Raw genomic sequence first — 12,239 nt, forward strand, 5'->3', positions numbered from 1 at the left:
TATTTGTACTCTATATATCTATCGATCTCACTATCTATCGATCTCACTGTCTATCTCACTATTTATCTATCTATCTATTATCTATCTATCTATCTATCTTTTATCTATCTATCTATATATCTATCTGCTTGGCGAAAAAATATCATGGAAACGTTTTCATATCATCCATGAAATAATGCAGTCAAACGTGTTTCAACTGTAACCTCTATTACACAGTTATATATATTAAACATACAGAGTTTTAAAGTCCCTTTAACCAGGTATTCATACGGTCGACTGGATAAAGTAGAGTTAACTGTAATAAGTGAGTAATTAACAAACCAGTTACATAAATAAATAGTAACTGACTATACTTACTCTCCGATGTCTCCATAATTGTGGCTTCGACACAATGTCACTCATAAACCATGGATGTATATGCAGCACGTTGGAATTCGGCAGATATAACAGAGAGTCAGGGAGCAAAGTTTTACTTCACTAGTTGCCTCCTTGTAGCGCTATGATTTAAATATTCTAACAACTCAGATAACTAGATCATGCGAGTAATGCAGGTATGTTTGATTCGTTCGCAGGCATCCATGCCAATATGACATGCAAACAGAAGAAATGCTATGTTAGATACACACTTTATGTAAATAGTTAAGCCGTTCATTAGATGTATTTACTTGACAATATTGACTAAATACGTAATTTCTGATGGATAATGAATACACCTGGCCAACCATACGCTGTATATGTTTAGCCAGTAATCTGGAGAGGATGTATATTCCGAGCTTAGCATCTGTGGTTTTTCAAGTTTTGATCCACGTCTAAGGTCATGCAACGTATGATCAATCGCTAGGGCCATGTCACACCTCAGTCTGGACCGTCTGTATCTAGTATAAGCTGCCAGAATCGGAGGTACAAAATGAATTTTAATGGAATAGTCATAAATGTGACAATCATTGAGAGAGTTCGGTACAAGCCGCTCATGTTTCCTATAAATCAAGCCAAACAATGTGTGGTTAACGACTTTGCAATTCATATGATTGAATGTGTGTTTCATTGAAGTCATTCTTCGTTTATATGCATGATACATTTGCTTGGATTATGTCTGACATTGGGAGGTCTCTGTTACATGTTCTCTCTCTCTCTCTGTTTCAGAAACGTCATGGTTGGTATTTACAAGCAGCATTCCTTCATCACTATAGCTTTCATGCATTGGATCAAAACTCAGAAACAACTGGTTTTGCTTTTTAGTATACTCTTTGGAATATTTTTGCTTTATGACGTAGGGGTCAACCACATGTCAGTAATGTCATCAGACCTGACAAAGACTCTTAAAAGCACAAAGCCAAAGAAAGAACAAACAGCATCACATGATAACGGTCGAATTGAGATTGGGACATCCAGGCTGCCAATTCAGCTGAGCACGTACGCTTTTACATCAAGGAAAACGGCAGATATACAACACGGTGTGACAAAATGGAGACCAAATTCTACGCGAAGGATACGATATACGCCAAGGATACGATATAAAAGCACCGATGAATTAGAATTAAATCAAGAAAAAAATTTAGTCGGAAAGCTGATTACAGGCGATTTTCATAAAAGCCACTTAATCACCATTTCGTTGATGGGTCGCCTTGGGAACAACATGTTTCAGTTAGCAGCATTGCTCAGCTGCGCAAAGCGGTTAAACTATACAGCCTTTGTTCCTTCTAAAGAGCTGATCAATTCCTACTTTCGTCTAAACATAACTGATCATATGAAACTGACAAATGTGAAAACATTTTATGAAACAATGTTCGGGAAATATGATACGGATATCGAACATCTAGATACGAGTATCAACTGGACTCTTTCAGGGTATTATCAATCTTGGAAATATTTTCACAAAAATGAAGATTTGATTCGTAGGTCATTTGAATTCAGACCAAATATATATAAACCGGCTAGTCAGTTTGTGGAAAGATTCAGATTAAAAAATAGAACGATTGTTGGTATTCATGTACGTAGAGGAGATATGACAATTCAGATACACGAAATGGTGGGTTATGCAACCGCTCCACTAACATACATAAATAAATCGATGAATTACTTTAGAGAAAGATATAATGATACTTTCTTTATTATCACAAGTGATGAAATACCATGGTGCAAGGAAAATATTAGAGGAAATAATGACATTGCCTTTAGCAATTTTGATAACCCAGGAATTGATATGGCTATGCTGTCTTCTTGCGATCACGTGATCATTACGTCCGGAACGTTTGGTTGGTGGGGAGCATGGCTTGCAGGCGGAGATGTAGTTTACTTTAGAGGATACCCTAGACCGAATAGTGATCTTGACAAAGGCATGCGTCGCGAAGACTACTATCCTCCTCTTTGGATTGGAATGGAATGAAATCTATTTAAGATAATAATGTTCTCCACTTTTTATGGGGCCCCGAGTGGCCGAGTGGTCTAAAGCGCTCTTCGTTACGGATCACTGCCATCTCACCTCTGTCTGCGTTGGTTCGAGTCTCGGATTCGGCTAATGTGGACATGTGAGAAAGCTTGCCAGTAGCTTCTCGTGGGTCGGTGGTTCTTTCCGGGGTTTTCCTGGGTTCTTCCTCCACCATTAATACTGGCCGCCATGTATAGCCTATCGCGTGCTGAAAAATGGCGTTAAACCCTACAACAACAACAACAACAACACTTTTTATTCCCCAGGGAAGATGATAAAACAAAACTAATTCACCATGATTAAAAATAATCCGTCGGTTATTATCTGTGTCGAATGTTTGCTAGCAACCACCATAAGTTTACATCTATGACGATGAAGACGAAAAGTCTCTTCTGTGCTTCCTTTGTTATTACCATCAATGGTTCATAGTATGTGTCGGATTGCAGACTTTATAAACAAATAAAAATTGGAATTGTGTAACAATCGATTCTCGTCTTTTAGTATATTGATGCAGTCATTCTCATTTCAAAATTACGTAGATTTTGCTGGACAAATCTTATGGTTTTTTTTGCAGGGTGTCTGAAACGTAAATATTAGATCATAGCGCTTTATGTGCACTAGGAGGACTAACTTGTATAATCTGCTCCGTATAACTCAACCCTCAGTTATACGTCCTGTCAATAATAAGGTGGAATCATATTTAAAACAATCCGAAGAAAATCACACCTGATGTTGAAATTAGCTAAATACCTATTATGCATCTGCCAATACCATTGTCACCACCATATCTAAGACTTGACTGTTACTACCATCACTACTTCTACTACAAAAACATCTACTACAGCTAAAACTACTACTAACCCCACTACTTTGCAAGGTTCTGATAACAATATTGTTGCTGACTTTGCTGGAAATAAATAGTTACGATTTTCTTTCATGAAATATAAGACTGAGTGCGAGAATTCTACAACATTAAGAAATGGGTTTTGTGTCCATTGCATGAGCAAAGTGAATGTTAGCAACATGATCTTCAAAAGAATTAACATTATTTTCCACAGCATTTGTTTCCTATGTATGTATGTATGTATGTATGTATTTTTCTGTCTATGCATGTATATATGTATGTATGTATGTATGTATGTATGCATGCATGTAGGTACGTATGTACGTACGTACGCACGCACGCTCGCAAGCATCTATCTATCTATCTATCTATGTACCTATCTACATATCCATCTATCTTGTTATCTAAGTAAAATACAGAACGATATTGTTGTGACAAAGACTGCTGACAATAATTTCTGGAAATGGAAAGAGTTGGTCTATCTAGCAATTCCATTTATGTCTCTTGTCTCCTGGCATTAGTTTGCAAGTCAATATATGGATTCTTAAACGGCACGTTTGACTACATTCGTTTTCATTAGCATTCCGATTCGAAAAAGTTTGATAATAGAAACGCAATTCTATGTTTAAGAATGGACTGCATGAATAAACCAATGAAAACAGGTAAACACCTAATAATGAGCAGGGAAACTAATTTGATCTTGCCTTAAACATTTTGTGTATTTTTTCTACTGCCAAAATTTGGCACAATTATTAATTTTTTGTAAAGCTTAGAATTTTCGTTGCTAGTAAGCTATCTTTTATTCGTTTAAAGTAGCTTTGATATGTTAAACTAGTTGATTTATTGCACACCGTCGGAATCTTGATAACCAACGTGTACATAAGTGTACATATAGCATTCTCAAAATAAATGGTGTATTCCCCGAGTAGTATTTGATACGTCGCAAACATTTAATGGTCATACATCACTATACATGGGGAGGCCGTTCCCACCAGAAATGTTGCAAGAAGAAGCATGCCTGACATGGTTTGTGCTCTTTGAATATGGATTCATCATTTCTTATTTGTCCTTTGTTTCTCCATTTTTCTCCACTAGAGTTATTTCTAAAGGTTTACGTAGTTGTATACAACATGCAGCGGCTGTAACTAAATATTATTAATTCCAGGAACATAGTTATATATTCTTGCATGAATTAATAAACAGTGACATGACATTTAAAACAATGGTCTCAGTATCCAGCAAACAGATACAAATACGATTCGCGCTGTACCCGATAACCACTTAAATTGTAGTAGGCTTCCTGTAGGTCAACGTATTTTCCAGCAAGTGTACCCACTGACAGAAGTAGTTATTTTCAGGAAAAGAAGACCTCGTCGAAGCATCACTAACTAATATAGCAGATATAAGATTATCATACTCCATGTGTGCCCACAGTTGAATAATTCAGAAATGTATGGTGTATTGTCAAATGTTATCAGCATTTCATTTATGTCTGACGCCCGATATATTTTGTACTGTCAGCAGATAATATATTCTTTCACTGAATAAAATAATTGTACCAGTTAAAAAATCCGGTGCTCGATCATGTCATTGCATCTCATTCTTTAGACCAAAATAAGAAAACAATTAATAGTCCGAGAAACCTATACTCTCATATGTTAGGGTTTCGATACATTTTATAAAGATTTTCTATCAACTTAAATACTTAATGATAGTTAATGTTTAATTTAAATAATGTAACAAGTCTTCTGTGCATCATTAGAAATATATTGCCAATGCCTCGAATTGTGGAATAGAGAAAAATACATTTTCTTTAGGTAATCAAGGCCAAGTCGAAACTTGGCAATTGTTTGCTCCTGTTATATCTTTCTCGTTGCAACCGTGAACATTATAGCAAACAAACTAACCAGTTAACTGCTGATATTTCCGACATTTTGAATACGGTTTCATAAACGATGAAATTTGCTATAAGACGTGGATATAACATAATATAGCAGGTACCAACGAATCATGTATTTGGTTTCATATGATCACCTTAGATGATCAATTAATGGATGGGTAAGATAACGTACTTGCGAGTGATAATATTGTTCCTGTGTTTTAAAGCTCTTATCTGACGGCTTACCTCAAACACCAGAATCGGAAATGGATATCAGTTGTATGCAACACAAAGACGAAACATCATGGTCGGTGAAAACATTTAGTTGATTGTTTGGTTTGCGTGTTTTATGATTGATATTTTCAATATTTATTGTTATGTCTGATTAGTAGCCTGCTAACAGTCGAGACTGTTCCACAAAATATTTGCTATTTCTGCTCCTTTATTTCCAAAAATGTTCGAAAGCTTTTATTTAAACATCTAACTCAATCTAAAAAGAAATCATTAATGACCTACTCGAATGTATCCACCCAACATAAAGGGCAAATAGTTTTCATAAATCGGTTACACGTATTATTACTGCCTTGTGAATTTTAACATACACTGAATCTCGATACAAAGTTAAATTAGAAAAGTTTCTGTCAGTCTTAGCATTCTATTATATATTTAGGCATTGCTTGAAAACAGTGGTGGCCCATCTTGTATAGGTTATGTAAAATATTAGTTTTATTGAAGACATTTATTGTTTAGCTAACCTTGTAGCTACCATATTTACTCGCTGTTATGTTGATTCGAACTACAAACATCATGGTCCCTGATCTGCAAGTGTCAGATCAGATTATATGTTCTGTATTCTACCAATTACTCATAACAAAACAAAAACACATACCTAGATACTCCGGCGCATTATTGGACGGCATATCTTTATATCAGCAATGTACAGCTAGTTTCGATTTAAAAGCTGGCATATATGGTAATATGATATTAAAAGCTTCCTTTCTTAGCAGACAACTTTGGACTCACTTGCAGTAGCACTGCCTAGGCCCGGAAGGATTAATTTAAGAATTGACTAACTTTAAACTTAGTCATTTTATTAATACAAATTGAATATATATGGAATTTTTAAAACAACGTATCCTTACTTTCAGTTCATATATAGGACCTGAAAAACATGTTTGCGTTTTTTCCAACCAGGCTTAATCTTGCATTGTCTATAGTTGGATGCCAGTTGAATGATAAAACTCTAGATAAGGACAAGCGGTCCTGGCAAGAATAAAAACTAACTGCAATCTATTATTTCTTCCTTTTGTCCAGGACAATTCATTGTAAACCGATACATATATAAAACATTTGTTAAAGCATAATAATGGAACCAGGTACCCCTGTTGAACAACTTTATGCCCTTCTTCTTATTGCTTCCTACTTGATTGAAACTGCAATTAGTGTATCAAATGGAGCTCATGTAGTTAATCTTGTCTGCATCATTCATTATAAGCAAAGATTAAAAATAAGAACGGAAGAGGTGACAACTTTGGCCAGCGAGTTTTAGTTAGTACACTTCTGGACAGATGCCAATCATTACTCCATTTGTCAACCGTTTGTAAACCTCAAAAGGTTCCCGTAGCTTTTTAAACTCTGGAACATTCCATACTTTCCTGTTTTGGTTAATTCTGATTTTCTTCCCTCCCGTTCAACGTGGAGAAAGACACAACGTTTCTAGCTAGCACCATACATAGGATTCTTCGATCTTTCCACTGTGAACTCACAATATGTTTGTAGTGCCAGCAACGCTTTTGAGTTTGATCCAAAGAAACCAGAACTTTTAAGTATTAAATCATTATTTTGTTCGTTGTCTATGATTTTATCTTGTCTCCACTGCACCATGCTGTTAAAACAGCTGTAATTTATTTCAGTGTGAGGTGCATTTCTTAGGTCTGTGTTGGGGGGAGGGGTTGACAAATAAGCAATTACTTTGCTCTCTTACTGCTGAGGTTCACGTTGTATTGCACTGTATAGATTGAACGATTATTTGAATTCAATTATGGTATAGAAATGTTTGAGTTCCACACTGCCATCCCCTCACATTTGCAAGTACAATCAACGATTTCTGTTAACTCTGGCTGTAAGGATATCGGGTGAAGGTTGTGTATGCTAGGACTGGTGTCTGCTTCTCTCTCCATCATTGTATAAAGGTGACGAAATGAAGATAATAGAGTTCAAACCACTTTGTAGAGGACCGTTTCAATCTCATGCTTATTGTTGACATAGATAGCAGCGTGTGACATAGACCTATTTAGCCAACATTTCCACATTCCTCATATATTTCAATATATAAATAATAATATCATACAGATTAGAGAGTTTAAATTCATGCTGTACGCTTTGCCTACGTGGAACCAACTCTTATGCCATCTCGACGATGCCTACATCACAATAAGTGATGCAATAAACTTGGTGATATATATATATATATATATATATATATATATATATATATTCGAAAACGTTACACTATATACAATTTCCTTTGGGTGTTAGCCTCCACGTCAGTACGTGACATCTCGTCATTGCTGACGATGAGTACGCTAATTTTAATTAAGTTGTGGTTGTATGCATAGCTTTTCCGTATAAGACTTTAGACTAATGTATAATACTTTCATAATCTCAAGTATCGGAATTGCCTAACATATGTATACTGATTTTCCTTTTAATAATTCGTCTTGTATTGTGATACTTTCTTTTCTCAACGACTGTGCCAGCTGATGCTAAGTGATGCGTACTATGCATTTTATCGTTCGTGTAGTCTTTGTTATTTGAATGTGTGTTTACCGAAAACCGACTTTTGGACATGTTTACTTGCTCCATATGGCTGTCTGGGCTCTTAAAAAAAATACAATATGCATAATACATATTGTTATTTATTACTAAAAGGAAGGTGTACCGTATCTTAGGTTTATTAATTTGCATTGTTTGTTTTGTTTTTATTTTCGTTTGTCTTTACTTGTATGCTATTGTTATTTAACATTGTAAGTTGGACTTAACCTTATCCAAACACAAGTTCATTTTCAACTTGACCTGATTTGTTGATTATTTCCGTCTCTAAGCAGCTAAGTTATATATAGTTAAAATATTGTATATGCCCATGGTTACAATAGTATGACCATTATTAATAGAAGTTAATATTTTTATTTGGGTCAGGGTCTAGGTTATTGGCAAACCTCTATAAATATACCTGAACTACCTGACATATTAAATAATCCTATTATAAATTTATTAACATGCCTCTAATTATAAAAAATAGTTTATATTGTATACATTAAGGATTGAAATTTTCTACTAGGTAATGTTTTATTTGAAAATGCTTATTCGACCTGAGGTCATGTAGAGAACTATAAAGCTTTGTCACTGGTGCTCTTATTTATTCGTGCTTGAAGATTTTAGCAGAATCATTTCAATAATTATTGTAACTAGAAATTTATTTCGGCTAAAATTTATTTAGTCAAATTATTTAATCACTGGATATACAGAATGCTCATGAAAATAACATTTCTTGGAAATAGAAATTTGAATTTATAGTCAAATTTCTATTAAGGATTTAATCCTTGAATTGTATTGCTGTGATCCCAAAAAAATAATGTTAGCGTATCACCATTATACGGACCACTACATGCACATAAGCACTTTCCTGATTGGATTTAATTTGGATTTCACAAACGTTTATTCAGAAAGTTTATAAATAAGACATGTGTCTGTAATTCTATGAGTATGTGCATTTTAATTCCCAATACATAGGTTCCTTTTGTACAATTTTTAATTTCTATTTGAATAAATAAATAATTTATTGAATTTTAGAAAGCTTTATGCTACTCTCTCTTTTTTAATACTTATCGTCAGATCGAAAGGTTGTTACATAAAGTTGGTTGCTCGTCCTTGGGATCTGAATTTCTTCAAAATATTTAACATATTAGTTTTGAAATGTTTTTTAATATTGTATTTTTATTAAAGAAATTCTACATCCCGTGTATTGTTTCACATTTTAGAACTCTACGGTGAAATCAAAACACATTTACAATATCATCTGAAGTGGGTAATATTATTTTAAATCTTACCCTGGAAAGATTAGAGTTCTTCAAAAAGGATGTATTATTCCAGCTTCCGAGACAATACGTCTTTTCATCTTTCTGAAACAGGTGCGCCTTTAACGGAGCAAGCATAACAAAACATTTTAGTCCACTATTTGATGAAAAAGAATATTTTGGATAAAAATGCTTTGGACTAGATTATATCTATATCTGGCTGGCTCTTACTAAAGGACTATGGAAATTAAACTAAAATACAAGATAAGTAGAGTCCGAATTCTTGACCTTCAAAAAAAGACGGAAAAATTGCAGTTACAGAAATACTCTCACAAACTGAATTGCAGAAAGAGAAAAAAGAGAAACAAATGCAGTTGAAAAAGAGGAGAGAACAAATACAATTGCAACTGTGGAGAGAGGAAAGAGTGAGAGATAGAGAGAGAGAAGAGAAGATATGTTAATGCAATGTGAAAAAGAAGATTGATAAAGACAGAGACAGAGGAAAGGAAGGAATGGAACTTGAATATAGATTAAACCAACTAGCTCTGGCAACTGAAAAGAACGTCATAAATTTTCATACAAATTTTGGTTTTGATGTTACTAAAAAGGTTAGTTTGGTTGTTGTTGTTGTTGTTGTAGGGTTTAACGCCGTTTTTCAGCACACAATAGGCTATACATGGCGGCCAGTATTAATGGTGGAGGAAGAACCCGGGAAAAAACCCGGAAAGAACCACCGACCCATGAGAAGCTACTGGCAGGCTTTCTCACATACCCACATTGGCCGAATCTGAGACTCGAACCCACCCCGACAGAGGCGAGATGTCAGTGATCCGTAATGGAGAGCGCTTTAGACAACTCGGCCACTCGAGTAACACCTAACTGAAGAAGATCGATACATTTCTTTAATTTGAAAAAAAAATGCTGAAAATTGGAAATTGCCAAAATATCATAGGAATGTATTAATACAAGGTGTTCTTTTTGGCAAGGCTATTGACATCTACACCTCTCTGTCAGTACAGCACAGTCTGGATAAGGAATGCAGCCAGAATGGTTGTGAATCAATACATGCGGCTTTTCGGCAACAATTTAGATACCGTGAGGAAGAAATTGGATATACCCAAGTCCAATTCTTAAGGGAAAAAGATAAATTATTTGATAGGTGCTTAGCCAAGAATATTGGTCAAGATTACTAAAATCTCAACAAAGTATTTTCGTTGAATAGTTCAAGAATTCCGAACATAGTAACGTTAAGATTTACCTTGATGAGCATAAGGTCGAAACATGATAAAATACTGATCGTATAGATGAAGACTATTCCGTATACATGTAGCATGATGTCCCAACTAGTCATATTATCCTCATTCCAGGTCTACCAGACCTAACACTAATCTCTTAATGCTGAGGGCCACGTGAGGCATCTGTTATTACCATTTTTATAAGTCTTTGAGTATGACTCGGCGGGGATCTAACCACTAGGCCACCGGAGCGGTCCAATAACAAAAGGGAGAGAAAGAAATAGAGATGCAGAGAGAAAAAGAAAACGAAGAAATGGAATTTCAATTTGTATTTAAATAAATTAGAACTGACAAATTGCAAATGTTACCCCATTTTACGTGCAAATTCTGGATTTTATATGACCAGTAAATATTCGACAAGTACCCCGTTTTAAAGAAAAGGAGTTAGATAAATATTTTTTTATTTGGAGAAAACTGCTGAAAAAGCGAAATTGCCAAGAGAGCATTCGACTCTTTTATTACATGTTGTACTTATTGTCAACGCTCGTGATGTCTATACTTCACTGTTAGTACAACAAAGTGCTGATTATGATATGGTTAAGAAATCTATCTTAAAGGAATATGAATTGGGACCTGAGACATTTGCACATAGGTTAAATAATTTTTAAAAAAAAGATAATGGACAGATCCATGTCAAAGTTTCAAAGGAATACCAATTATATGTGGAGCTCAGCCGAGAAGGTTGGTCAGGACTGCAGTTACCACAGTGCCGTTAAGACCTATTTTGACCAGCAAACCGTCGAAACGTTTGAAAATGTTATTCTTACAGCTGTGGAAGTTCTTTGAGTCACAATGTTTTCTTTATCAGAAAGTCCTTCATTCAGGTGTATTCTTAAAATGCCAATTCAGTTTCATGCAGGTACTTCCGAATTTCAAACTGGCGAAACATTTAGAAATAAAGTTCTGGTACATATGATCCGAAATCCTTATCTGTTTGCACGTGCACATATTGCAAGAAGACAGATCGCGTTAGTTCTGATTGATACATTTTGAAAAGAAGCAATATAACCGAGACAGAGCTATTCGAAATGATTTTATTAAGAAAACGTTCATATGGATAATTTCTATATCACTTACATATCTTTATGATATAAATTTGTCATCAGATTTAGTCCCAGTACCCGGGATAGTCAGAGTAGTATTTACCCATGGAGCGTATTGATTTATCAATATAAATTGACCTAGTGTGATACAAGGTTGTGCTATTCAACTTCCAATAGGCAAGCCTTGTTTGAATCAGAATGATATTCCACTTGTAACCGTTAAGCCTTGTTTGGATCAGAGAGTCGTTTCCATTGAAAACGATTGATATGCAGCTCGTGCAGTTAACATAGCTTTGGCAACACAAGCCACTGAGAATTGCATTGATGAGGAACTTATTCATTTAACTGAAACATGTATTGGTCAGGCTATTCATGAGGTCAGGTTTGCTGCTGATATTTATAAATCAAAACGTAGTTATAACAGTGATCCTCCTTTTACTTCTCATTCTCCTTATTCTCATCAGGGCGACAGACGACAATCGTTCAATGTTGAATAGGAAAAAGATCATGAGATCTCCTTTTGTTTCAGATGGTTTTTAGCGAAACGGATTACACAAGTACATGTTTGCTATTTTCTTAAAAATGGGTTCCTTACGAGACAATGGGGACCAGCCGATGCACCCAGTTATGACGAACTGTCAATGAGCTACCGAATTGTCGTTCCGAAGTCATAT

General features: G+C 35.1%; 1 protein-coding gene across 1 annotated transcript; it reads left to right on the top strand.

The window, feature by feature from the left end:
• The first annotated feature begins 1,150 nt into the window (after window positions 1-1,150).
• LOC149778355 (galactoside alpha-(1,2)-fucosyltransferase 2-like) lies at window positions 1,151-2,386 on the top strand. The gene has a single exon (XM_089938325.1). The coding sequence runs from the start codon at window positions 1,151-1,153 to the stop codon at window positions 2,384-2,386; it is 1,236 nt and encodes a 411-aa protein (XP_089794451.1).
• Window positions 2,387-12,239: the final 9,853 nt, after the last annotated feature.

The sequence above is a fragment of the Sinohyriopsis cumingii genome, chromosome 17 (genome assembly GCF_028554795.1).
Source record: "Sinohyriopsis cumingii isolate HCF-2022 chromosome 17, ASM2855479v2, whole genome shotgun sequence".
Lineage (NCBI taxonomy): Eukaryota > Metazoa > Mollusca > Bivalvia > Unionida > Unionidae > Sinohyriopsis > Sinohyriopsis cumingii.

Excerpts from the sequence above, each read along its gene's own strand:
- LOC149778355 (XM_089938325.1), top strand. The coding sequence starts at position 1,151 with ATGGTTGGTATTTACAAGCAGCATTCCTTCATCACTATAGCTTTCATG.